Source organism: Lolium perenne, chromosome 7, assembly GCF_019359855.2.
Source record: "Lolium perenne isolate Kyuss_39 chromosome 7, Kyuss_2.0, whole genome shotgun sequence".
Lineage (NCBI taxonomy): Eukaryota > Viridiplantae > Streptophyta > Magnoliopsida > Poales > Poaceae > Lolium > Lolium perenne.
In genome coordinates, this window is record NC_067250.2 from 306024421 (window position 1) to 306051219 (window position 26799).

At 44.7% G+C, this 26799-nt stretch overlaps 1 protein-coding gene and 1 long non-coding RNA gene across 2 annotated transcripts; both read left to right on the top strand.

Annotated features, from left to right (window-relative positions):
• The first annotated feature begins 207 nt into the window (after positions 1-207).
• Positions 208-7657, top strand: LOC127311884 (uncharacterized). The gene is made up of 10 exons (XM_051342371.2): positions 208-1943; positions 2043-2155; positions 2941-3070; positions 4033-4132; positions 4207-4261; positions 4333-4409; positions 6121-6415; positions 6778-6969; positions 7049-7088; positions 7205-7657. Exons 1-9 carry the CDS (start codon positions 311-313, stop codon positions 7076-7078), a joined length of 2625 nt encoding a protein of 874 aa, XP_051198331.1. The 5' UTR covers positions 208-310; the 3' UTR covers positions 7079-7088; positions 7205-7657.
• Positions 7658-8126: 469 nt separating this feature from the next.
• LOC127314360 (uncharacterized) lies at positions 8127-9436 on the top strand. Its single transcript, XR_007859618.2, has 2 exons — positions 8127-8244; positions 8825-9436. It is a non-coding gene; the product is annotated as an uncharacterized lncRNA (long non-coding RNA).
• Positions 9437-26799: the final 17363 nt, after the last annotated feature.

Consider the following 26799-nt stretch of genomic DNA (forward strand, 5'->3'; position numbering starts at 1 on the left):
CCTTAATACAATAGCGCGCAGATCTCCTGCGGGTTCTCAAAAAAAAAAAAAATAACGAGCCAAGTGGAGGCAGGCAACCAAACGCGCCCGACATGACACGACTTGCTCGTCTCGGTCTCGCTTGTCGAAGATAAGCGAGTTGCTGACGTGTCTGGCTTGTCTTGGTGTCATCGGCCTGAATTTGCTGAAAACAAACACAGCATGTAAAAGAAAAAAAGAACACAGCCAAACAAAGAAACCAAGAAATTGAGCCGCTCACCGTGCGGAGCGTCGCGACTCGCGACACCGGAACCCTAGATCGCCGCCGGCGATGGAGTCCGCCAGCGAGTTCAGGCTCTACCGCGGATCCGGAGAGGGCATCTTGGAGGTAGTACGGCTGAATGCAGTTGGTCCTCCTCGAGCGGTGGATGGGGATCTCCACGCTCCCGAGGTCGACGGCGCGGGCGCGGGCGCGGGCGCGGACATATTCGTCGCGCTCGTCCAGGGCGGCACCGTCGTGGACTTCGCACGCTTAGTCTTCCGCGGCGGTGAGCCGACCGACGCCGACGGGGGGGAGGATTGTTACTCAACAAACAAATCCACCAGCGACGAAGACAGCGCTGCAGCATCGTCCGTTCCGTCAAGGTATGAGGTCCACGAATCTCCGGAAAATTCATTCGGGTTTGGCTCTGCTGGGTTGATGGTTGATTTGGAGGACGGGCAGTGGATGAATCCAAAGTGGGAAGGGGAGGGGGACGACCTGAATGCTGAGGGGATAGTATTGCCACACTCGGCGAGCTCAGATACGGATGATTCGAGCACCAAACTAGGGCAGACTAAGCTCTGGAGGTCTGCCTATCATTCCAATTCCAGCAGTGATGATGAAGATGCTGATCAGGATGAGGATAAGGGGCAGCACAAGAAGCACAGATACCAGTCTATAAAGACTGATGATGATCCAAAGAGCGGGGACAAGTGCAACATGACTGATGGCTTTTCAAGCTCAAGCCGGTCAGCAACTAAGGAGGATTTGATCTCTGAAGCACATGATGAGAATGGCTTTTCAAGCACCAAACTAGGGCAGAGTAAGTTCTGGAGGTCTGCTTATCATTCCAATTCCAGCAGTGATGATGAAGATGCTGACCAGGAACTGGATCAGCATGAGGATAGTGGGCAGGAAAAGAAGCTCAGATACCAGTCTATAAAGACTGATGATGATCCAAAGAGCGGGGACAAGTGCAACATGAGTGACGGCTTGTCAAGCTCAACCAGGTCAGCAACTAAGGAGGATTTGATCTCTGAAGCACATGATGAGAATGGTGATTCGAGCACCAAACTAGGGCAGAGTAAGTTCTGGAGGTCTGCTTATCATTCCAATTCCAGCAGTGATGATGAAGATGCTGACCAGGAACTGGATCAGCATGAGGATAGTGGGCAGGAAAAGAAGCTCAGATACCAGTCTATAAAGACTGATGATGATCCAAAGAGCGGGGACAAGTGCAACATGAGTGACGGCTTGTCAAGCTCAACCAGGTCAGCAACTAAGGAGGATTTGATCTCTGAAGCACATGATGAGAATGGTGATTCGAGCACCAAACTAGGGCAGAGTAAGTTCTGGAGGTCTGCTTATCATTCCAATTCCAGCAGTGATGATGAAGATGCTGACCAGGAACTGGATCAGCATGAGGATAGTGGGCAGGAAAAGAAGCTCAGATACCAGTCTATAAAGACTGATGATGATCCAAAGAGCGGGGACAAGTGCAACATGAGTGACGGCTTGTCAAGCTCAACCAGGTCAGCAACTAAGGAGGATTTGATCTCTGAAGCACATGATGAGAATGGTGATTTGAGCATTGTAGAGCAAGATCCGTATACTGGGAAGGAGGGGCAAGATGATGATCGCTCTGTACAGATTAATGCCCGACTATTTCCAGCGCAGAAGCATGCTATTATTAAAATTTTCAGTAAGTTAATCTTACTTGGGTTTTAAGATGGCGCTCCTCATCACGTCATGCGGTTATGAAATGGATCACTGAAATGTTTGTTTTTTTGTTTATGTCCAGGTGGGGGTGAATGGGTTTTTACAAAGGACTATGCTCTTGTCTGGCTAGATCTGCAGGATATGCCTGAATCCACCTTGAAAGTCGAATTTGGTGCCCCATTTGCTACCATATTAGTGAGTGCTTAACTATTTAAGTTTTATTCAAATTCATAATGTTTGCTTCCATTGTCTCACTAACAAGATTCAAAAAAGCAAAAGGCGTAACTGGTGCGGTGACCTTCCGTTTAGAGCTTATATGATTGGTGCTTAAGAGTTGTTGACTTAGTCAATGGGAGGATAGCACAAATTAGGAGTTTTAGGCCAAAGAACTAGCAATACTTGGACAGAAAAGTGAGATAAAGATTGCTTATGTTATGTCCATCTTCTGAATAACTTCTGCACATCAATACATAAGTTGGTTTTTTGAGGTCTTCACTTCGTAAATTGCTCTCATTTGCACAACATTCAGCAATTCTTCTGCATTTTAGCACTGCACTGCACGTACACAGCAGCTCAAAACAGCACGATTGGTGCACAAGATACACCGTAGCGCATCAAGCCAACTAGTCATGTAGCAGCAATATTACATAACATGAGCAAATATTTAGACACGTGCTTAGGTTCTAACAGAGTTTCAGACAAATACTAACACAAAATGCATAAATAAGTTTCTTACAACTTCCCAAAATATAGGTAAGTTGATAGCATTGATGTATGATGACACCGCCATCTTCAGTCTTCACTGCAAACCAGTCACTTCCATGGTTCTTCTTCATCGTCCTTGGACAGTGTTCTATTTGTTGAATGAATGTTGACAAACATGTCCAGCCTTTTTGTTGTTAGCCTATTCCTTCTGTTGTTACTTTTTTTTTCCGAACCTTGCTCAATAGTTTTAGTTTATAACTACATTTGCATCGCAGGGCTTTAGGAACACAGATTACATAATGGATTTCAAGATCAACCAACTGAAGGATTCTTCTGAAATGCTTTCTGATGTGATGACTCTGTTGAAACCATCGATTTGCGATTTTCAGATCATTAAGAAAGTTGGTAAGTTCCTAGCTTTCTAACTTTATAAGAAATGCCTCCAATTCTGGATCAAGAGTAAAGTTAGTAGTGCACTTGTTGCTTGAGTCTTTAAGGCGTGATCATTTGGGTATAGTTGTGAATCATTGGGTCTTATTTAGTACAATAAATGTAATTTGTCATCGTATGCTCTTCGCTCATCAATTTCCTTTGCAGTCTCTTGTTTATACTTTGTGCTCTCAAGGAATTAGCCATCTCTCTGTTATATGTGCAATATGCTTCTTAAAAATTTCGTTCCACCCTTACATAGTATTGTCGTCCATTTTACTTTTACACTTAACTCTTTTTGTTGGGAAGTTAGTGTATCATGTTATATGGGTCAGCCAGATAGTGAGCAGCTGCTTCTTGTGTCTCCTTTGCATCTTTTTATTGATCTGCCCCTTGTACCTCTTCGCTCATCAATTTCCTTTGCAGTCTCTTGTTTATACTTTGTGCTCTCAAGGAATTATGTGTACCTTCTTCATGTTGTGCCTGTTGTCCCTCATAGTCATATGCTTCTTCTCCCTGCTGTTCAGAACATTATCCCTCATATGATTCTTCTTGCTGTTTTGCACCTTGTCCCTATTGTTATTACTCCCACAGTCCCACTCATTCCGGTCTAACCTCATCTGGTATCTTAGCATAAAGGTCAATTACCCTAAGAAACTTTCAATGTAAAGTTGCACCCTTGAGTTCTGCATCATAACAACACACATGATCTGCAAGGTGCTCCTTTAGCATTCCTAGAGACAGTTTACCACACTAAAAAAAAATCAGGATTGAGCACCAATTTGTGGCAAAAAAATTCTAAATTAAATAAAAGTTCAATCTAGCCACATAAATGAGGGAGTGTAGTAGAAGAGGCATTCAGATTTTAGTACTTGCAGTGGTAAGGGAGATTGTGGTTCGCAATTTTTTCTTATTTGTATACTTTGTACTTGTTGTAGGTGGCCAGGGTGCTTGTAAGGTATTCAAGTGCTTGTTCATGGGAAGACGTTGTGCTTTGAAATCACTCACTCAAGAAAACACTTGCGCCTTAGAGCCACGGTATTTTTATTAATGTTCTCCTTTAAATCTACTTTAGTTAGATATATTCCCATATCTAATTTTCTCTTATTTAGGGAGATTGAGGTAATATCAAATCTAAAGGATACACATGTAATGACTTTTTACCAGGTACGTTTCTGCAAGTGATTTTCTTAGAAGATGCTTTGTTTTTGTATGACTTTTATTGTTTTATGTCTTAGGCCTGGATAGAGCCATGGGCTTATAAAGGAAAAACTGAGCAGAATTACCTATTCATCCACTTGGAGTTCTGTCCAAGGTTTGTTACTATTCAGCTATTTTGTGTGTATATTTTGAAATGTAAGCATTTGATTAAGCTAATTAGAACTTTATAGAGGTGTCTTTTCTAAGGATACTGCTCTTCTGCTGCGTTAGTCGTAAAAATGAGATATTATTTGTGAATTGGTTTACTGATATTTCTTGATTAGTATTTCAACTTTTGGTAATATAATTTAACATGTACTCTTGCTAGCAGTCTAGTACCAGACTTCCAATCAAGTCATTGTCAATGGAATTTAATGATTCTAGTCACCATGTTCAATTAGACAAATTTAGATGAGCTGAAACTTCTGGTTTTCTCAGAATATATTTATTATGAATGCATGTGGTATTGAGGCTGTAATACATGTTACTGCCAATTAGCAGTAGATGGCTGAAAACCCGATTCCCCAATTTTCAACCAATAAATTTGGATCCAGAAGTAATTTAGATTCCAGCCAACTAATGTGGATGGCTATGATCATGTACAGTAAATTGGTCAATTAGACTATTATGATCTAACGTGGTAGCCCAGCAGCAGTACGGTCATAGGGTTCTCTAAACCTGACTCCCGTCCACCTCAGGGCCAGCACCTATTGTTGGTTGTTGAGGGTTAGTGCCCTATGTCCAGTCTTTGGATCCTCATCGTACCCTAATTTCCCTGTTGTTGAGGGTTCATAACACAGATATAATTGTAGTTTTAGAATCCATGACTTCTATGCCTAAAAATGAAACACCGGTGGAAATTAGGCAATATAACATAGTTACTTGTTTCATTTTATATTTTACAATATCTATGGTATAAAACTTTTCCTAAGACTTAAGTCTGATGAAACAGTTGCTGCTCCTGCATTGGAACCGGAAATGTTAAACTTTTCAATATCAATTCTTGGGTCCATATTCTGTAAGAAGTGGCAAGGTTTACTTTTAGATTAGTAGAATTCCACCCCAGTCTGATTAGCAGCCTGTTGGACTAGACTATGCTGGCATGACCTTCTGTATGAATTATATATCAATGGCAGATTTTTGGGTGGTATCGCTAGAAAAGAAGAGCTGTTTTTGGGAGGTCGCTATAGAACTATACTGAGAAGTAAAAGTCCATTTTGAACAGTAGCACCATAATTTTCTTTCTATTGAACTACCTATTATGGGGACCATCCTGATCTTGTCTCAACCTGTCTCTGTTTGACATCTAAGCGAAGCTCTGTTACTTCGAGAGTAATTTAAGCAAACACTAGGTTACGTTTCTCCCTGTTACAATTTGATAGGTCCATGATGAGGGACCATACATCTTTGTTGGATGAAGTTCAACTATTAAGCAAACTCTAGGTTATGTTCTTCCAAGTCACGGTTTGACATGGCGATGATGACCAGAGCAGCATTGGATAGACACTGTGAAACTTGTTGGCCTATGACCCTTTTCCCTCAAGATTTTTTGCTTCACCAGCCTAGAGTTTCTCATCTGTTACATTTTTAGTTGTAATTAAGATTAGTTTACAACTCCAAATTATTTCTTGTTTTAAAACAAGTGGTACAGCCTTTTGAAATTGAAGATATGTAGTGTGTAATTTGTTTTATTATTCTATAATTCATGTGATTAGCCTAAGGTCCTAAGGTTACATCCGCATGTTGTAATTATGAGTTCCCTTGTCATGTTTTAGTTTTTGTTGTTTTCTAATTGCATTCTTTCTTTCTGTGTGATGTCCATGCAGCACTCTTAAGCATGCACTCCTGTATAAGAACAGGCATTGGTTTCCAAATAAGTGGCTTCTGTTTGAAGAGATATTGCAAATTGTTCACAAACTGCATGAAGCTTATATTGTCCATCGAGATCTTAAGCCAGACAACATATTTTTAGATTCAAAATTGGCTGTTCGGGTTGGTGATTTTGGGGATGCGTGCATGGGCTGTGATGAGCTTGGATTTTATGGAGGAGGCACACCCAATCTCGGGACTCAATATTACTTTGCCCCAGAGCTTAATAGTGTTGGGAAAGTTACAGAAAAGGTCAGTCGACAAGTCTGCACATTTCACTTCTAAGTAAACACTGACTGTTTGTGTATATTATTTGATAGGTTGATATTAAGCACTGACTGTTTGTGTATATTATTTGATAGGTTGATATTAAGCACTGACTGTTTGTGTATATTATTTGATAGGTTGATATTAAACACTGACTGTTTGTGTATATTATTTGATAGGTTGATATTAAACACTGACTGTTTGTGTATATTATTTGATAGGTTGATATTAAACACTGACTGTTTGTGTATATTATTTGATAGGTTGATATTAAACACTGACTGTTTGTGTATATTATTTGATAGGTTGATATTAAACACTGACTGTTTGTGTATATTATTTGATAGGTTGATATTTACTCACTCGGTGTGATATTATTAGAGATTTTTGCGATGTTTGGAACTGTTGTTGAGAGAAGTACTGTATTCCGCAATCTGAGTGAGAAAGGACCTCCGGAGAGCTGGGATGGTGACAGTGAACTATATGGCATGATGACTGCCTTGGAACCTGATGATCGGCCATCAGCTGCGGAAGTCTTGGTAGCGATCTTTGCCCGTGCTGCTCATATAACTAAGATCATGAGGAATTGCTGATAATTGTATCGTTTTCTGTGTGCAGGATTACATCCATCGACATCATTCGGAATGATGACATCATGGTAAATCACAGATCGGCTATCAATAATCCTTGTAATAGTCATGTTCTAGAAGTTAGGAAGGGAGAGTTCTATTGTACAGATGCCTGCAACAGCGTAAACTTCTATGATGCCTGCAGCACCTTGATGGAAGGTTGGAAAGGTTGAGAAGAAGTGGTTTCTGGTCATACATGTTTGTTACTGTAGCACATCGCTGGAAGGTTGGAAAGGTTGAGAAGAAGTGGTTTCTTGTCATACATGCTTGTTGCTGCAGCTGGCATGTGTGTCTGGCAACATTTTGTTCGCTGTTCTGTATGCTCACTCAAGACTCAGGTTTCGTAGCATGCAAGCCATGTGTTGTATGTATATGTTCTGGTAGATATGTTAGATGTTATTAACCACTCTGGGATGTGCTCGACTTGTCCGATGTCCATGATGCTGTTTTTTCGTCGGCGTGCTTTTCTCTTTCTCCGTCGGCTGACACGTAAAGGCAAAAATAACCTGGAGTTTTGTCAAATTACAGAATGCAGACTGTGATATTTTCTTTTATGGCCCAGAATTTAGTTCAGAGTGCCAACTCTTTAGTTATTGTACTTCGATGGTCTTTCTGATTTGTTATTATTATATATAATTTGAGCTGGAATTTCGCGAAAGCAGTTATCTAAGTTGTGGTTGACACGAATTTGGTTCATAAATGGGCACCTTTGGGTTTGGGGAACGGTACTGCTTAGCTCTGAAAACGGGAATTCAGGAGTAGACATTTAACACACCCAACTGAAAAGCCCATAACCTGTTGATGTTCCATTTCTGGATTTCATCTTGCAGTGAATGTTGTACAGTTCCTTCAGATCGAGCATCCACTGAAGTGTGCTCTTCAAATTACCATCAGCTTGACTCATCTGGAACAGAGTTTGCATTCTCACTTGTTAGAGCATCTCTAGTGGATGGTGTATATGGATGTGTAAAGCCCGTTTACACGTTTTTGGCCCAAAATCGGTCTCCACTGGATCGTGGGAGCTATACACGTCCATCCACGAGGCTACTCGGCGTGGAAGTAGACACGCCCCAACCACGCGCGTGGAAAAGGAAAAACGCCCCAATCCGCCTCTGCTCCCGCTCGCATCCCGCCTCCGTCCGGAGCGCCGTCGAAGCTCGCCGGGCCGGCGGCCACTCCCCTCCGGTAAGCTCTCTCCCGCCCCTCTTTTTCATTCCCGCTTGTAGATTAGAGGTCTGGGGAGGCGCGGGGAGTCGCGGGGCGGCCGCAAGGCTCGCCAGATGCGGCGGCGGCGGCGCGCGCCATGTAGATGCGGCGGCGGCGGTCAAGCGGCGGGTGCGGCTTGAAGGGCGGCGGCGCTCGCCGTGGACAGTGGGGAGGCCGCGCCGGCCCTGTTGATTTGGCCATGGACAGTGGCAGTGGCGGAGCGCTGTTGATTAGGACCCTGTGCATCTCCTCTTTTTCTTTTGTATGATATAACTCTATGGTTGATGGTTTAATCTTGAACACACGCTTCCTAATCAGACTATTGATTTGTAAACAAGATAGGAGAAGAGAAAATCTTGTTTGGCTGTTTGCATACCTCAATTTGATGCTCCAGCTTCATAACTTACAAGAAATTGCCAACCGTGAGCTACAGACTTGTGTTTAAGCTGAACCAACGGGTGTATTTTGCTACAGATTTTTGTATGTACAAATTGCTACAGAATTAGGGAGGTGTTGTGGTCTGATATATAGAGATTGCATGTGTGTTCATTGTTTGCAGATGGATGGTGACCAAAGTTTCTTGGACACAGTTGGTTTTGGTTACTCACAAACACAACCTCAAAGTCCAATTGGAGAGCAAGCAACCCCATCAACTCAGCATGAAGCAAGACCATCAACTCAGCATCAAGCAAGACCATCCAACAAAGGAAAAAATTGGTCTACTGATGAGGATAAGGTTCTGATAGCAGCATGGGCAAATACAAGTATTGATATTGTCGAGGAACTTCTTTGAAGTAGTCGTCCCACAGAAGAACAAATCCAGCATCTCTTCTTCGATCGATTGCTCGACGTCCATGCTTCGAACCACCGTGGCGTCGAGCGTTCATCCTCTCTTCCTCCTCGCGCTCGGCAAATGCTGCAAGTATGAGTTCATCGTCGCCAGATGAAGATGACGAAGAACTCATGTCCCAAAAGGATGTGTTCATTGTGTTGCGTGAGAGACGATAGAGAAATCTAGGAGTGAGAAGAGAAGTCACAGATAGAGATGCTGGAAGAGAGGTGGTCGGGGTGGTTTATATAGACCAGAAATATGGCCGTTGAAAATATAGCCGTTGGAATATAGCCGTTTGAAAATATAGCCGTTGGAATATACACGTCCTGATTTACACGTCCTGATACACGTTCCACTAAAAAACTGAGAGGTGTAAAATTTAGCAACGTGTATATGGATATGTATATGGAGATATACACGTCCAAATTTACACGTTCGACTAGAGATGCTCTAAGGATGTGTACTAGTATGTTTCAAAAGATGGAACCCAGCCTCATATTGTTTTGTAGAGTGTTTATCATATTCCCCCCCTAAGAAAACCAAGAGCAAACTCCTAAATTTTACTCTGGTATTCATTTTATCTTTCTATAATCTCTTCTTAATTACTTGTTGGTGAGTAATTTTCTTGGCCATTGGCAACTGAACGAAGAAAACGAAATGTTTCAGTAGGAGGACCGAATAGAAAGACCTCGACCGGACCCCTCCCAAATCCTGAACCACTGTAAGCCCTAAGAGCATCTCTAACAGATCCCGTATTTATCGGAACCGAATAAACTGAGTTCAGTCTCCCGAAAAACGAATTGAGAGCGCATTTGGGCACGGCGCAAAACAGAAGCCATAAACCTAAAAACCGAACTCGCGAAAATCAAACGTCGCGGGAAATCGATTTTCGCGATTGCAGTCGATTTCATCCGATCAAGCTTAATTCGTTCATAATTCACAATGATAGTGGCAAAATACATCCGCATTGGACCTATATTACGTACTACGGACCTAATTAGACTAAAAATTAAGCTTCCCGGCCGGCGGAGGGTTTATGACCGCCGGCGGTTGCTAGGCGAGGACGAGCGCCGCCACCTCGATGGCCGCCGCGCCGGAGGCGCTCCCGTAGAGCAGAGGCGGTCCGTCTGCGTCGTCGTCCTTGTCGCCGCTCGGGGGCAACGGCGGGCTGCACGCGCCGGCAGCGGGGGCGCCTCCGCTTCCCCAGTCGCAGCTGCAGCCGCAGCCGCCTTCGCGCGCGCTTCAAAGCAGCGCGCCATTAGGTCCGGCCACTTGCGGCCGGCCCGCTTCCATGCGGCGTCGGAGCGCGACCGCCTGGCGCGCTCCGTCTCCGCCCGTACGCCCGACGGACGGCGACTTGCCCTTCCGGTGCCGGATCGGCCGCCACCCCTACCCACGCGTCTTGCACGCGTCATTTCAGACGGCGGGGTGGTGGCCGTGCTGGCGGAGCGGCGTCCGAGCGCCCGGGATTGCTCGTCGGAGCGGCGGCGGGAGAGGAGCGACGGGAGGGGAGTAGGGTTTCCGAACCGAACTCCCCTCCGCGAACCCTTTTAATAGGGGCCGTGCGGTGAGTTTGTCGGACCCTAAACTTACAGTTCGGGCCGATCCATGTTTACGGGCTCTGATCTACGCGCATTTCAGCCCGAACCCGTAAATCTACCGAAAAAATTCGGTTCCGGCGGGATTTACGGGCTCTGGTAGAGATGCTCTAACCCGCTAGTTCTACCCTACCGCCAACGCCGAACGGATTCCATTCCACATTTCCACGGCTGGCGTCGCGGTCGATGGTTGCACGTGAGAGCGGGAGGTTTTGCGGCCTGCGAGCCGGCCGACGCGTTTGCCCAGGGACAGGGAGGCTTTGACCAGCTTTTTGCATTGCCACGTGGCAACTCTGGGCCGGGTCCTGCCATATGCAGTCGCGCGCGATAGTGTCCTTTTTAAAAGACTAGCAAATATATGCATGTTTCTCTAAAAAAAAGCAAATATGCATGTGTGTTGCTATGGATTGATCTTGTTAACGGCACAAAGCCGCCTTCATGGGGACCTTGCTACCGTCAAGATTAAAAAATCAACTTTTATTGTTTGCTGCTGTGTTATTCATGTTTCGCTTCATCGCACGGCTTTGAGTGGAATAGATATATGGTTCAACCACAATTACAAAAAACTTTAAAAGTGATTGTTTTGATACCATTCACCAAAAAGAATATGATCAGGATCCCTATGAGAAGAAATTTAGGATAAACATTATAGTCGCGCGGAAATGTTGGCTATTGTTACCAGCTGCTGATATTATGAATAAGAATGGGAGTGGTTGGCCCAAGAAGTACCTCTCCGCCTTTATATTGCTTAATTCTTACTATACCAGTAGTAGCTAGTATAACTGAATTGCGGAGACACGGTTTGGCTTACAACCCCTGAAGTTGCTAAAAGTTATCTGAATTTATTTGATCACTTCGTCAGCTTTGAGCCCTCAATACTAAACATAGTAGAGAGGAGGTTACCCCCATGCTGACTTCTTGGAAAAGAAGCCCACCCATACTGATTAGAATTGACCCGAATCATGCAAGATAAAGTAGAAGATGTAAATTCTACTCCCAAACACTTTATCCAACTCAGCATATTCATTGCTGAAACAAAATCAGATGCCGTGGCAATGAGTAGATCCAAGTCTCAAATCATCCATTCTCAAGACTGAAACATGTACCCGCAAAAAAAGTAAGGCGACTGCTTCCATAGACCCCCAAACCAACAATTGCATAAACGTACCATTATGCACGTGCTCCTTCCGCCGGCGCTAACGGGTCGGGCTAGGTTAGCCTCCGAAGATCCATATCGATTGTACCCGTGTACCCGTTGAAAGGGTATACGGTGTACCCTTGTACTCGTTGAAAAGGTATACAGTGTATGTACGTTTCGGTGTATGTACGTGTCGGTGTATACGTCCGATGGATACTGCTTGGTGATCGTCGTCGGTTGTCACTTTCCATTCTCACGTACCTTGATCAGCTCGTCGTCGGTTGTCACTTTCCATTCTCACGTACCTTGATCAGCTCGTCGCAGCCGCCAGCCCGGCGATCTCCGATCTAGATCTTCTCCGGTGAATACTGCTTATCCGCCGATCGCGGCAAGGATCCGGCGTCCAACCTTGGCCCAACTCCACCCCTCCCCTCCCACGGCCGCCATTCATACCTAGGGTTTTGATCCCTCCGTCTTGTTGTAGCCGGTCGATCCCTCACCACCGCCATTTGCACGTACCCCGGTGAATCGTAGCAGGTCTGGCTGGTTACCTCGGCGATCTCCTATCCTTCCCGCATCCGTTGGATCGGTTGGCCGTCACCGCGGTGCGCACGATAATACGGCGGCGAACGTCTGAGTCATCCACCCTCCGCCTCCCCACGATCGACATATAGGTCGTTCCATTGCAAGGCAGAGCACCGCCGAGCCCAACTTCCCGTGGCTGCCCAGATTGCCACCGACGAACAGAAGAGGTTAGCCCCCCGTGCCACACTGTTATTCTATTCTTATTCCATGTATACTTTATAGGATGTATTGTCGCATTTGTGCTTAGGGTTTAATTTGTTGTTCAAAATTTTACCAATTTTTCGTATATTTTTTGTTAATAAGCATTTCACAATGAATTCCAAGCCGAGTTTTTATGTTGATTAGGTCAGTGATGTTGGTTTTATTTGGACAGATAGACGGCTCTATGGCTTCTGGGATTGGCAATGAGAAAGCAACTACAGATGTTGATGACTCCACATGGGATGCTTTTGATATTTCATCTTCAGAAGATGAATATGAAATACCTTCGTCTGATGATGATGATAGCATTTTTGGTGATCCTGTATCTGAGTCTGATAATGTGAGTCACTCACATTTTCATATTTTATCAGTACAGTGTGCATGGGAATATTTTGTCCTTGAATTTTGCCTCCTTGTTGCAAATTTTGTAGATGGACATCGATGATGAAGACAGCATAAGAGAGACAGATGATGAACCCACTTCTGAAAATACGAGTGATGTATGTTTTCTTTTATCTTACTTGCCTTCTTCCAGGTGAAGATGAATATACATGTAATTTGCTATTTTCCTACAAATTGCGCAGGTTGTTGTAATCGAAACAAGTGAGCTTACCTACTATGGGGATTCTGATTTGGAAGACTTTGCTTATGAAGAGGATATTCCTGAGCAGTCGAAATCATTAGAAGGGGGGGTTTCACAGCTGTCAAAATCTGAATGCAAAAGCGAAGTAAGATTTTATTTTGATGCATTGCAATGCATAATAGAACAAATCAAAGTGTCTGTAACAATAACGCCATGTTTGTCATATTTGTTTAGGTGACAGAAGTTCCAGTTGGACCATACTAAGCAGGAAGATAATAAGGATCCATATGATATTGATGCTGAAATGAGCAGACAGCGAAAGTATGAGGCTGTAAGGGCCATGATCTTTGTTTCCGAAGAGGCTGCCTATTATTTCTACAACAAGTATGCCAAAGAACATGGTTTTAGCATTCGACGCGAGAAGAAAAAGGAACGCCTTGATGAATTAGGGACACCCACCATTCGGTATAGGCGGTTTCTTTGCTCCAGGGCTGGGCAACGTGAAAGCAAGTACTTAGAAATGAAAGACAGAACGTATAGGCACCGTCCTGAGTCTCGCCGCAACCGTGGTGCCCATTTCAAAGGTGTCGTATAACAGGAAAAAGGGTGTTTGGACTGTTCTGAGATTTGACGACAATCACAACCATAAGCCTGCTACAGCTGATCAAATCGCTTTTATGAGGTCTCATAGAAAGATCAAGGCTCATCGAAATCTAGGATCATGTCACTGGGAGCTGCTGGGATGAGATTATTCAACATTATGAGGACATTTATCAGTGACAATGGAAAATACAGCATGGTAGGATTTGTAAGAAAGGATCTTTACAACATGTCTTGCCGTGAAAAGAGGAAGATGGTTGCAAAGGGTGACGCCAACACAACCATTGGCATTATGGAGAAGAGGAAGCGAGATGATCCTGAATTCTATTTTGATTACAAGCTTGGTAAAGGTGGAAAATTGTTACACCTGTTCTGGTGTGATTCTCGATCTCGGCAGACTATGCCGACTTCGGTGACGTGCTGGTGTTTGACAAAGACGTACAAAACAAATCGGTATGCTATGCCGTTCATACCTTTTGTGGGAATAAACAATCACCGCCGCACTATCGTTTTTGCATGCGCCATTGTCTCGGACGAAAAGGAAGTAACATACAAGTGGTTGTTAGAAACATTCCCGAAAGCCATGTATCAGCGAAGCCTAAAGGGATCATCACCGATGGGGACGCTCGCAATGATCGCCGCTGTTGGTAAAGTCTTTCCAAAGCGTGTGGTACCGTGTTTGTACGTGGCATATTGAGAAGAACATGAAGAAGCACATTGACTCCCTGGCTCACAATGAATTCCGGTCGCTGGTACTACACCACTTCGAACAAGTATTCGAGGAGAGATGGAGGGCATTCGTCGACAAGCACCGGACGGAATTAACCAAAGAATGGATGAAGAGGATGTATAGGAGGAAGAAGTTGTGGTCAGCCGCGTATCTAGCGAATGGATATTTCCTCGGAATGAAAAGCAACCGGAGGAGCGAGAGTTTGAACTCCACCCTACACACCCACCTTGACTTTGGACTGACAATGGTGGATATGGTTGTGCACTTCGAGAATAACGATGGCCGTGTCCGGGAGGAAGAGGCCCGCCAGACACCATAGACTCTCGTACGCACTGCAGGTTGCAGTTACCAGGTACAAGGATATAGAGATGTCTGCTGCCCGTAAATTCACTGCTACAAACTTCTACCTCGTTCAAGGGGAGCTGAAAAAGATTGGGGGCCTAGAGATTGTAGATCAACTTGGATGTGCTGGTGGGTTAACAACCTTCGTTGTGTCATGGATGAATAACCGTAAGTATTTGTTTTCAGTGGAGTACAGACCTGAAAGCAAAGAGGAAACAATAACGTGCAACTGCCGAAGGATGTATCGGAAAGGGCTACCTTGCAAGCACATCTTGTTTGTTTTGCATTTTGTGGGGTGCTCTGAAATTCCGAACTGTTGTGTTCTCCGAAGGTTCTCGAAGGATGCAAGGTATGGTTTGCCCTCGAGACGCGAGAGTGATTTGTACGGATGGGGATGGGAAGGGGTAGCTGAGCGGAGAAAGCATAGCGAGCTTACCCAAATTGGAGCAGAAGCTTTTGATGCAGCATTGCATGACCCAGAATCTTACAGCGAGCTTATGAAATGTATGAAAGGCATAATACACAGGAGAAAAGGTGACCAGAACGAGCTGCTCAACGGCTTACCATGAGGACGCACAAAACAGAGGAGATGCACCGTAGTGGGTGATCCTGATAAAGCTGAGACCAAAGGAGCACCTAAACAAAACAAGAAGTACTATAAGGACAAGGATACGAATCAACAGACGTCAAAACATGGCAGGATACTGTCACACGACGAGCGGAAGAAGGAGAGGTTGTGCACTGCTTGCAATCAACCAGGTCATAACAGAAACAACAAGATGAAGTGCAGGCTACATAAGGAGTGAGTATCTGATTCAGCCCTACTCTTAAATAGCTTGCACTAATCTTCTACTATTTTATGTGCCACTGACTTGTGTGTTATTTCATGCAATGCAGATATGAGGGACCATCGGAAGTATGAACAACACTACTTGATCGATTCACATTGTTGCACTTGTGTATTATTTGTTGTACAAACATTGGTCAGATTGTCAAAGGTCGAATTTTGATACTTGCAACACAACTAGGACAATTTTGTTCACGAATGACAGAGAGCACAGCTTATGTCTTGCACACATTGCGAATACCATTACAGACTGCACAGATCACTGTATGATACTTACAAAACAATATGGAGAATTTGTTCACAAATAACATAGAGCACAACTATGTCTTGGACACATCGCAAATATAATTACAGACTGCACAAACACACTAGTACTTGCCCCCTTGAGTCTTATCACTCTCAGGCTTGCTTCTGACGCTTATCGATCATTGATGAAGATTCATCCTGATTTTTGCATCTGGGGCAGATGCGGTCTGATCTCTGGAGGTGAGCTTGTCCCTCGTTCACCGTGTAGATCTTGTTGTATATCTCATAACTGAGATAGCCGTCAATAGCTGTGTACTCGAGGTTCATCCAGGACAGTGGCTTGCATTCCCAGAAACCATGCCCTTCCTTCCGAAGCCGGTTGTACTTGAAGTCCTTCTTCATGTTGGCAAACTTGGGATCAATGAGCTTTCTTTGCAAGATCAGCCATTCCAGCCTGCGGTTGACCATTAATCTTGAAAATGTCCTGGATGTCGATGTGTCTCTCTTCTGGAACAGGAAGACCGGCCGCACGAAGAACTTTTGTGTCATTTCTTTTATCAACACTTGTAAAAGTGTATTGCTTGTCCTTGAGAAAAGTCAGTAGGCGCGGACAATGATCCTTGCACCTTTGTCAAGAGCAGTACAAATAAATTCAACAAGTACTGTAATGAAAATGTAGGGACGCTTTAAATTCAATGTAGGGACATAAATTTCAATGATCCTTGTACCTAATGTAGTGGAATACAAGAACGTGCTCCCTCATGGCGATTTGCATTACCGCCAACTTGTGTCCGCTAGAGTCATACTCGAGATCCAGACCAATGAACTTGAACCTGTCCTCGTCCTCGTCGAGCCAACCCTCGTACATACGAAGAATTCTATCAACAGTCGCCGCCTCATTGGTGTAGACGACGTCGATATATGTACTCCCGTGCGCAAGGATGCGGTACTTCTCCGTCGTGGACTTCTCGTCTCCGGCCACGACGGAGGAAGAGGCAGATGCCATGGACAGCATGGGAGGACGGGAGCACTGGGATGCGGTAGACGAACGGCCGGGGTTGGGACAGAACGGTGGAACTGCCACAGTATTGGGCGGATATAGGGGCGGGAGGCGAAGGGCGGGAGGCGAACATGCAGTTAGAGGTCTGGCGGCCCACATTGGCCCGTTACATGTCTGACGGCCAAATTCGAAAAATTCGAAAATTCGAAAAATTCAAAAAAAGTTTTAACCAACGGATTATGTTCACAAAAACGTGTGACATATTGGGTAAAAAACTGGATTTTTTCGAAGGTCGAAAAATCGACTAGCTTAGAAAAAGTGGTTTGATGTAACCCAAACGATTCCGTTTCTAAGAATGTGGATTTTTCGACCTTCGAGAAACGCTCCAGAAATTTTTGCACACACTCTCGTATCCATTCTAATACGAAGTGTGAAGGTTTTTTCAATTTTTGAATTTCTGTGAAAATAAACAATTAAATTTCAGTTAAATTCGAGTTGAAAAAAAAACAAAAGAAAACTAGAGAACCCTGATGGATGGGCCATGAGTGTTCCTTCCCCGCGTCCATGCTCCACGTTAATGGGCTTAGTAGAAACCGCGTTACATGTCTTTCTGACTATCAGAAAAGTTTTTTAGTTTTGATTTGAATAAATCTGCAGCACATCTGGTAAAATTCAAAAAATTCAAAAAACGTTTTAACCAACGGATTATGTTCACAAAAACGTGTGACATATTGGGTAAAAAAAACTGGATTTTTTTTCGAAGGTCGAAAAATCGACTATCTTAGAAAAAGTGGTTTGATGTAACCCAAACGGTTCCGTTTCTAAGAATGTCGATTTTTCGACCTTCGAGAAACGCTCCATAAATTTTTGCACACACTCTCGTATCCATTCTAGGACGAAGTGTGAAGGTTTTTTCAGTTTTTGAATTTCCGTGAAAATAAACTATTAAATTTCAGTTAAATTCGAGTTGAAAAAAAACAGAAGAAAACTAGAGAACCCTGCTGGATGGGCCATGAGTATTCCTTCCCCACGTCCATGCTCCACGTTAATGGGCTTAGTACAAACCGCGTTACATGTCTTTCGGCCTAACTGATAAGTTTTTTAGTTTTGATTTCAATAAATCTGCAGCAAACCTGGTTAAATTCAAAAAATTCAAAAAAAGTTTTAACCAACGGATTATGTTCACAAAAACGTGTGACATATTGGGTAAAAAAAACTGGAATTTTTTTCGAAGGTCGAAAATTCGACTAGCTTACAAAAAGTGGTTTGATGTAACCCAAACGGTTCCGTTTCTAAGAATGTGGATTTTTCGACCTTCGAGAAACGCTCCAGAAATTTTTGCACACACTCTCGTATCCATTCTAAGACGAACTGTGAAGGTTTTTTCATTTTTTGAATTTCTGTAAAAATAAACTACTAAATTTCAGTTAAATTCGAATTGGAAAAAAAGACAGAAGAAACTAGAGAACCCAGCTGGATGGGCCATGAGTGTTCCCTACCCACCGCTCCATCGCCTCCCTAAGGACTATAAAAAGGGCCGCCTCTCATCGTCCCTTTCACACACAAACCCTAGAGGCTCTCTCCCCAACCCTTGCCGCCACCGTCTCAACAAGAGTTGACGCCATGGCTGGGAGAGGCGGAGGCCGACGTGGTCGTGGCCGTGGCCGCGGCAGAGCTGCACGCTCGCCGTCGCCTGCCACACCGTCGGCTTCATCGCCGGAGATGGACGTGGAGGGGCCCGTGCTGTTCGAGTTCGTCCTCGTACTCAAGGGCGACCCACGCGGCATCCAGAGACTTCCTGACCCCTTCGCCGTCTATGTCGCCGGCGACGATCGACCGGGCACGCTGCATCTGCGGGAGGCTTCGTCCGGCTTCTACCGGTGGATCGTCGACGTGATATACGACGGGCGCGGCAAGATGTACCTCCACATCGGCTGGGAGAAGTTCGCGCGCCACCACAGACTCGAAGCCGGCTTCATCCTCCTGTTCACCTACTATGGCGACAGGGACTTGAGCGTCAAGGTTTTCGACGAGACGCGCTGCCGCCGGGACAACCACGACAACCACGGCGACAGCACGGACGAGGAGGACGACTGATGAAGAGTGTTGTTTCTTCGCAGCGAATACGTGCACGGAAGTTTCTGGGTGTTCGCCTCATCCTCCCGCTGGATTTTCCAGTTTGGGTGACTGGGGATTGTTAGCAGTGAACACAGGAAACCTTGGATGCACGGTCTAGTTAGGTTTAGTTTTTTTGCAAAATTTTATATTTGTGTCCACCATGGTTCAAAATATGTATTAGTTTGTGGAAAACCATGTCCCAATTATGTATTAGTTTGTGGAAAACCATGTCCCAATTATGTATTAGTTTGTGGAAATTGAAATGAAAATACCAAAAAAAGTATTTTAAAGGTTTCGTGTGTTCACACGAAACCTTCGATGCCAAATCAAGTGGATGGATGTGGATGTGGATGTGGATGGGGTTGCCAGGGTGAGTCCAACTGAGTGCATGGTTATTTCATGTGAGAAACCTAGGAGTGCATGGTCTATTTAGTCAACGTCGAAATAATCACAAGTACACAAATATGTGACTATTTTTTACCTCAAACTCATATGTGACTATTTTTTACTCCTTTCTTACCTGTACCTTCTATGGTAATCAAACTTGTTGATTTTAGATAACATCTCTACGTGGCAATGACTTTGTTATCGAGGGATCGAACAAGTTTGGCTACGGAGACTGAGCAGTCTATGTGAAAAACAATCTATGCATGAGAATAACAAACAAGGCATTCATGCATAACAGTTATAACTAGCATTTATCTAGATAAAAGAGTAACAGTTATAACTAGCAATTATCTAAACAAGGCATTCATGCTTAAAAGTTATAACTAGCATTTATCTAAACAAGGCATTCATGCATAACTGTCATAACTAGCATTTATCTAAAGCGCCTTTATCTAAACAAGCAGGCATTCATGCATAACAGTCATAACTAGCATTTATCTAAACAAGCAGGCATTCATGCATAACACTGGAGATATAAGTTCTTAATTAGTACTAAGAAATTCCATAAGTAGAACTTAAGGTTCTACGTACACACATTAAACCTAAAAGTTCTTAGTTATCCATTACAACCAGACAGAAATAAGCTCCAAGGACATAACATATATACGGGGGCGAGCATCGGGCTGAGGCATGCATGGTAGGTTCAGATGTTGCGACGCCTCTTGAGGATCCTGCCGTAACGGGGAAGGCGAGGACCCAGCAGAAACCTTGCAAGTGCCTCGTGGTCAGCCTTGCCCTGCCACTCGGGGGCGCTGTTGCGAGTGTCCATAGCATGCATCTCAAGGGAAGCCAGCGCGCCGTCCTTCACCTTGCAGGACGTAAGGGGCAAGCATGCTTTCCTCCGCACCGTCTTCGTAATCCGAGACTCGAATCCCTTGACCTGCCTCGCACGTAGGACTCAAAGTTGTCCTCGTCGACGTCGTCATCCGTGTTGTACTTGCAAATAAAGGGGCACATGTGAGGAAGCGGCTAAAGGATGCAGAACATGGTATGGTATTCACAAAGTTCATATCTTCTTAATATTAACTGCTAAATTTAATGAGTAATTCTTACAATTCATACCTGAGGAACATAGAGAGCAAACTTTAACCATGGGAGTTTGGATACACGATTTACAAACTGTTAAAGATAATGTATTTATGCTTTCTATCTTGGTACAAGATTTACATACCGCCAAAAAAGGACTTTCCACACATTCGGCAAACCTGAAGAGTCACTACTAAGCATGAATAATTTCAAAAATAATAGCTTACTAAGAGTTTCTACGACATCCAAAAACAAATCAACTGTAGGTAGGCATTCTTCAACCACCTAAAATTTCTAGGTTTGCAGGTTGTCAAAAGGCAGTCCATTTTTGGTTACCTTGTCACATATGTTGCTGATTTTGTTTCCTATAGTACTTTTTTCATGAAGAAAGCAGTAGCTTTCATTTGAACATATCTTTTATTTTTCTTAGTGGAAGTCCAATTACTATTTTTCTGTTCTGTTTATAATTTGAGCATAAGTTTGAATTTCCTTAGGACTTTATGTTCTTATGCAAGCGGCAGACATAAAGCAGTAGCTGATATAATAAATATTATTTCTGGTTTGTTTGATACATACATCAGGATGTAAATGATGAGTTTTCCATCTGACATAAAAAAGCTTTCCCATAATTCACTGAATCTACAGGGAAACGGGGCAAGGACCTGATCCACAATCAAGGTCTGAAATACCAATACTTTTTCCTTGTTTAACACTTGTCAGCACATATGTTTAGTATTTATGTCTGTAAAAATTTAGATGTGCCTTATATTGCTTTTCTACACGGTTCAACACTCTGTTAACTATGTTTTTCTTGTTTTAAAATTCAAATGAGAGGTCTGTATTAAAAAGTGGTTCTCAAGTCGTTTATCATACATTCTTGCGTATCCAAATCATGGTAAACAGCAAACCTTCAGCTCTTGACCCATTTCAATCCCCAACGGCAAATAGGCTCATTTCTATATGAAGAAGCTCCAAACCAACTTAGTATGACTGCAACTTTCATTTATATTAGGCAAGTGGCTTATTTAGTAGTTGTATCTTATTTGTTGTTTGAGAATAAGTTAGCTGAATCCACAATAGTTTGAATGGTATCGTCTTCTTATAGTGGTACACAGTAATGATTTTAATACAAAGTTTATTGCTTTGGATACAAGATCACAATGGTAGAAGAAGTGCAAGAAAAATGAATGTTTGTTGCTTTGGATACAGATCACAACGGGCATTCAACTAGTAATATTAACTCGCCAATGTTTGTTGCTTTTAATACAAGATCCACTTATTTCTGGACGGAGGGAGTAGATCTAACTCGCAGGGCTCGATGTACTCGAGGACATAGCTGCAGTTACCAGATCGACATAGCATCCACGCGCATCTACTACATCTACTTTTGCAGGGGTTACCAGATCTGAGAGGGGAGACATAGATTTACCTCGCAGGGCTGGACGTACTGGCTGGCCTCGTACATGGCGTCGATTTCCTTGTACGCCGCCTCCCTATCGGCAGCGGCGCGAGCAGCAGCAGCAGCCACCGCATCAGCGATGCCGCCCAGATCAGCATCAGCAGCTCCCGCGCCGACGTCCGCCGCCGCAGCAGAAGGCGCAGCCGCTCCCGCTCCAGCTCCCGCTCCCGCTCCCGCTCCCGCAACCGCTCCCGCTCCCGCAACCTCTCCCGCGGCCGCCCCCGCAGCCGCAGCCGCAGCCGCTCCCTCTCCGCCCTCCAAACCAGCAGCAGCCGCGGCTAGGTTCATGTCCATTGCCGGATCTCTGCTTCGCCGAAGAAATGGGAGTGTAGGGAGAGAGGCTTCGTTCGCCGAAGAACTAGGGTTAGGGTTTTCTCTCCTCTGCTTTTTGCCGGAAATGGGGATGGTGGGGAGGGGATGCGGCCGACTGGGGATAAAGTAGTGGACTCTTTTGGACTGTGCGCGTGTGCGTGGACCCGTGTGTGGACCCGTGGGCATTGACGGGCGTGTACGCGGAAGGGGTACGGGCGTGTACGCGGAAGGGGTACGGGCGTGTACGCGGAAGAGGTGTACGGGCGTGTATGTATTCTCGCGGTGATACGCGTACCTCCTCGGGCTAACGGGTCCTGCGGGTTTTGGAGCGGGCATTTCTATACCCGAATCGAAGTTGAAAAGACGATCCTGCCCCTCGCCGCGGAGTAATCTGGGTCGTTCTTGTGTTCCGCTCAACATACCCGTTCGACGTTGGGGGTCTATGGAAGCAGTCGCCAAAAAGTAATACATGTTCATAAAATGGCAAATCCAATTCTATTAATGCCAAACAACGGCACCAAAATCAGGAGCGGAAAAAAACTGCATAGGGTCCAAAGTTTGATGATTTGGGTCAATGCCCCACGCGAGCATCCAGGAATACACTGATGCAAGCATATACTGATCGCATTATCTTCTGCAAGTATAGAGCAGTCCTTGATGCACCGGAATATTTGGAGGTGGAGTATACCAGAATATACTGATCGCATTATCTTCCTGCAAGCATAAACACGATTGCATTTCGTTGCTTCCACAGCATCCAAGCCACTAGGATGACAAGGGTATCATATTTCATTTTGTCTCCGGCTTGTACCAGCTCCCTCAGTTTCTAGTCACCAGCTTTCCCAGTCACAACGGCATTAGGTACTGGGGTCCCAACCCAGCAGCAGGAACTAGTAGGAAACTAGCTATAGGTGGGAGGCTATTCAGTGACGCACAAGTTTTGCGTGCGCCACAGAAACAACGAGTTTTTGTGGCGCACCTGACGCACATGTGCCACAGAAATAAGGTGAGCTCCACCCCCGGCCATCCCCAATCATTGGTTTCACTAATTTTGTGGCGCACATGACCACGTGCGTCACAGAATTAAGATATTATGTGGCGCACCTTACCTGGTGCGCCACAGAAATAAGATATTCTATGGTGCACTGGTCTTGGTGCGTCACAGAAGTAGCGAATCAGATCTAGAAAAGTGCCACCCCCACCTACCACACTACTCATGTCATTGTTCTTTCTCCTCCATCTAGCTCGTCTCCCCCTTCTCTGCTCTATGTATACCTTTAGGAGAGGCCCATGCATGTATGTGCATGTGTTGCGGTTCTAATTTTCCGCGAAGGTGGACATGATTCGGGACAATAGACGCCAGATAAGATGTCTGTGTCGATCATGCAAACTTGTGCGCTGGATCAACCCTAATTCCGGACAATTGGAGGAGCACCTGCTCAGGCGCGGTTTCATGCGCGACAACCAGGCGTGGACGGCCCCAACAAATGGTGCGCATGAAGACCAGGGCGAGCGAGATGACGGAGGACCACATGTCGGCGGAGAAGATCATCATGAAGAAGAAGTCGGCGGAGAAGATCATCATGAAGAAGAAGATGACGGCGTAGAAGATCATCATGAAGAAGAAGATGCCGGCGGAGAAGATGATACCGATGCTATATACACGGCTATATATCTATGTCGACGCGTATAGGCAGTAAAATTACTTATGTGATACCAATGCTATATATCTTTTAGGTTTATTATTATTTCCTTGCTTTAATTTTTGTGAATATGTATGCATGTGAACTCTCTAATTCTTTTCATTGCATTATATACTAATATGTCGTGTGTCCATAGAGATGACGTACTACATCGTGTTCGAGGGGCAGGTTCCAGGAGTCTACGAGGAGTGGGAGGACTGAAAGAAACATGTGCACAAGTTCAGCGGCAACTGCTACAAAGGATACACGACTAGACATGAGATGATTGCAAAGTAGAGGAAGCACCCGTCGAACAAGAGCAAGATGAAGACCTTCGTTGTGCTCCTGCTCTTGCTCACCATCGTTGCGGCGGTACTCTATTTCATCCTAGTGCAGGCGACAGCCGGTGCCACTTCATTTATATCTCGAGATGATGAACTTTGTATGGATTATGACTTGTATGTAAAAATTTGGCACTTAAAACTATATGTGTATCTCGATCGGCCTCTAAGTAATGTTGTGATGATGTATAATGTTGTTTATATTATATCTGTCTAATCTACATGATGTTTATATTATATCTCTATACTGTTGTATATACCTGTATAAAACATGTATAAAACCTGTATGTGTACAGCAGGCTATACAAAATCGTGTATACGTGTAACTAATTCTGTGGCGCGCCTAAAACCTATTTGTGGCGCACCGTAGCCACATGCGCCACAGAATATCATGTTTCTGTGGCGCATAAGATAGAGTGCGCCACAGAATGTCATGTTTCTGTGGCCCATGGACTTGTACGCCACAGAATTCTAATTTTTATGATGAAGACCACAGATGACCCTTTTCCTACTAGTGCAGCCAACAGGTGTGCCACACTTGTCGAGCATAACTGCATTGACCAAGAATGTGATCTACATTGTCCTCCACCCGAAGACAGGTAAAGTAAAGCATGCACTGGGAAGATCCTGGAGCCCATGTCTGAATCTACGACCCGAAGTCCAAAGCCTCTTCTTCGCCGCGAGCTAGCTGAACATTTTGCACTTGGCAGGCGCAAAGGATTTCCAAATTGGTTTATGTAGACTGAATGTCTTGCTACCCTGACAGAGCAGTCTCTATGTGTCTCGCGCATTGTACTGTCCAGACTTCAGACTTCGCACCAACCCAACTAAATCTGTCAGGTACCTGGCTGTCTCTGTGCACACCCTGCATCTACAAGCACAACCACAGCCTGATGCATTGCTAACTAGCCTCTACATCGAACGGCTTTTAAGAACTATCCGCGTACCCTTTCGTTTTAGGGTTAGGTTTCCTCCTTCGGCGATCCCGTAGGAGTCCACCAAAAACTGTCGCCGGCGTGGAGCTCCCCTCCTGATCGGTGACGAGTTCGGGAAAGAAGGAACAGCAAGGGCGGCACGGCTGCGTGTCCTCCGCCCGTCATGACTGCGGATGGAAAAGCAGCGGTGGCGACGATCGTAACACCCATGGCTGCGGATGGAAAAACAGCGGCGGCGCCAACTGGACTGGATGAGGCCGGAGTGCCTGAATAAGTAGAGAAAATTGATGACCTACTACAACGTCTGGAAATTACAGAGGAGGAAGGAGAGGCTATTGATCTCTCGAAGTTGATTGATTCCCAGCCAACTGAATCTCGATGGGCCGTTTTGATTAGAGTTTTCCTCAAGACAAGTTTTAGTCACTCGGCGTTCTTCATGGCCATGCAAGTTGCATGGGAGCCTGCAAGGGAGGTCATATTCAAATCCTTGGACGACTTCACTTTTACAACCCAGTTCAAGTGCCTTGGCGACTGGAAGGCTGCTATGCACGGAGGGCCCTGGCTTTTCCGTCGACAAGCTGTGATCATAGAAGAGTATGATGGACTAACCAATACGGAGTCGATTGCCTTAGATTCGATCCGTGTGTGGTTCAGAATTATGGGTCTGCCGGACCTATTCCGCAATGAGGCGGTTGCAAAGCTGATGGCGTCAAAGATGGGAGAGGTCATCAAAGTGGAGATGGGGATTAATGGCGCCCAGTATATCAAATTTGTCAGGGTGTATGCCAGGATCAAAATTCAGAAACCTTTGATGCGTTTTGTCACAGGAAGTGTTGGCCCTGGAAAGGAGCCACAAAAATTTCGTGTTCTATATGAGAATATGCCACGATTCTGTGCAAATTGTGGTATTATTGGCCATATTGCTGATCAGCGTGGTAATGGGGATCACGACCCAAAAAAGTTTCAGTATAAGAACTTTATGATGGTCCCTGCTGAGAAGATGTGGTTTCAACCACAAAAGGAGTTTGTTGTCCGACCAGGCACTAGCAATATGAGAGGTGGAGGGAGAAATCCCCGTGGGCGCGGGGGAAGAAGTGAGACAACCCCTGAAGCATCCCAATATATGGAGGAGGATATTCCTGATGAAAACTTAGGAGATACTCATGATAAATCTTCCCGGAAAAGACTGATAAATACCAGAGATAAGTTCCGTTGCTACTAACGTCAGCATCCCATGTGGTGAAGGTTGTGGAGAATATAGAAAATTTGGCGGAGAAAGGAGGAGTTGAGACGACCCCGCAGAACAAGCAAGAAAAGAAGAGACATAAGAAGACTGATGTTGATGCACCAACAGATGATGACACTGGATCGGCGAGCTCCCAGGTTGGGGTTCGCCTGGATCAATGAGAGTGATGAGCTTGAACAGCCGAGGTTTGTCCTCTGACTCGGCTGTTCGTAAGCTGCAGGATCTACAGAGGCGGCATAAACCGGACATACTCTTTCTATCTGAAA

Bases quoted from the DNA above. Each gene is read 5' to 3' on its own strand.
- LOC127311884 (XM_051342371.2), top strand. From the start codon at position 311: ATGGAGTCCGCCAGCGAGTTCAGGCTCTACCGCGGATCCGGAGAGGGC. The intron at 2,156-2,940 runs GTGAGTGCTTAA...TTTGCATCGCAG, and splicing joins CCCCATTTGCTACCATATTA to GGCTTTAGGAACACAGATTA. The intron at 6,970-7,048 runs GTAGCGATCTTT...TTCTGTGTGCAG, and splicing joins CATCAGCTGCGGAAGTCTTG to GATTACATCCATCGACATCA.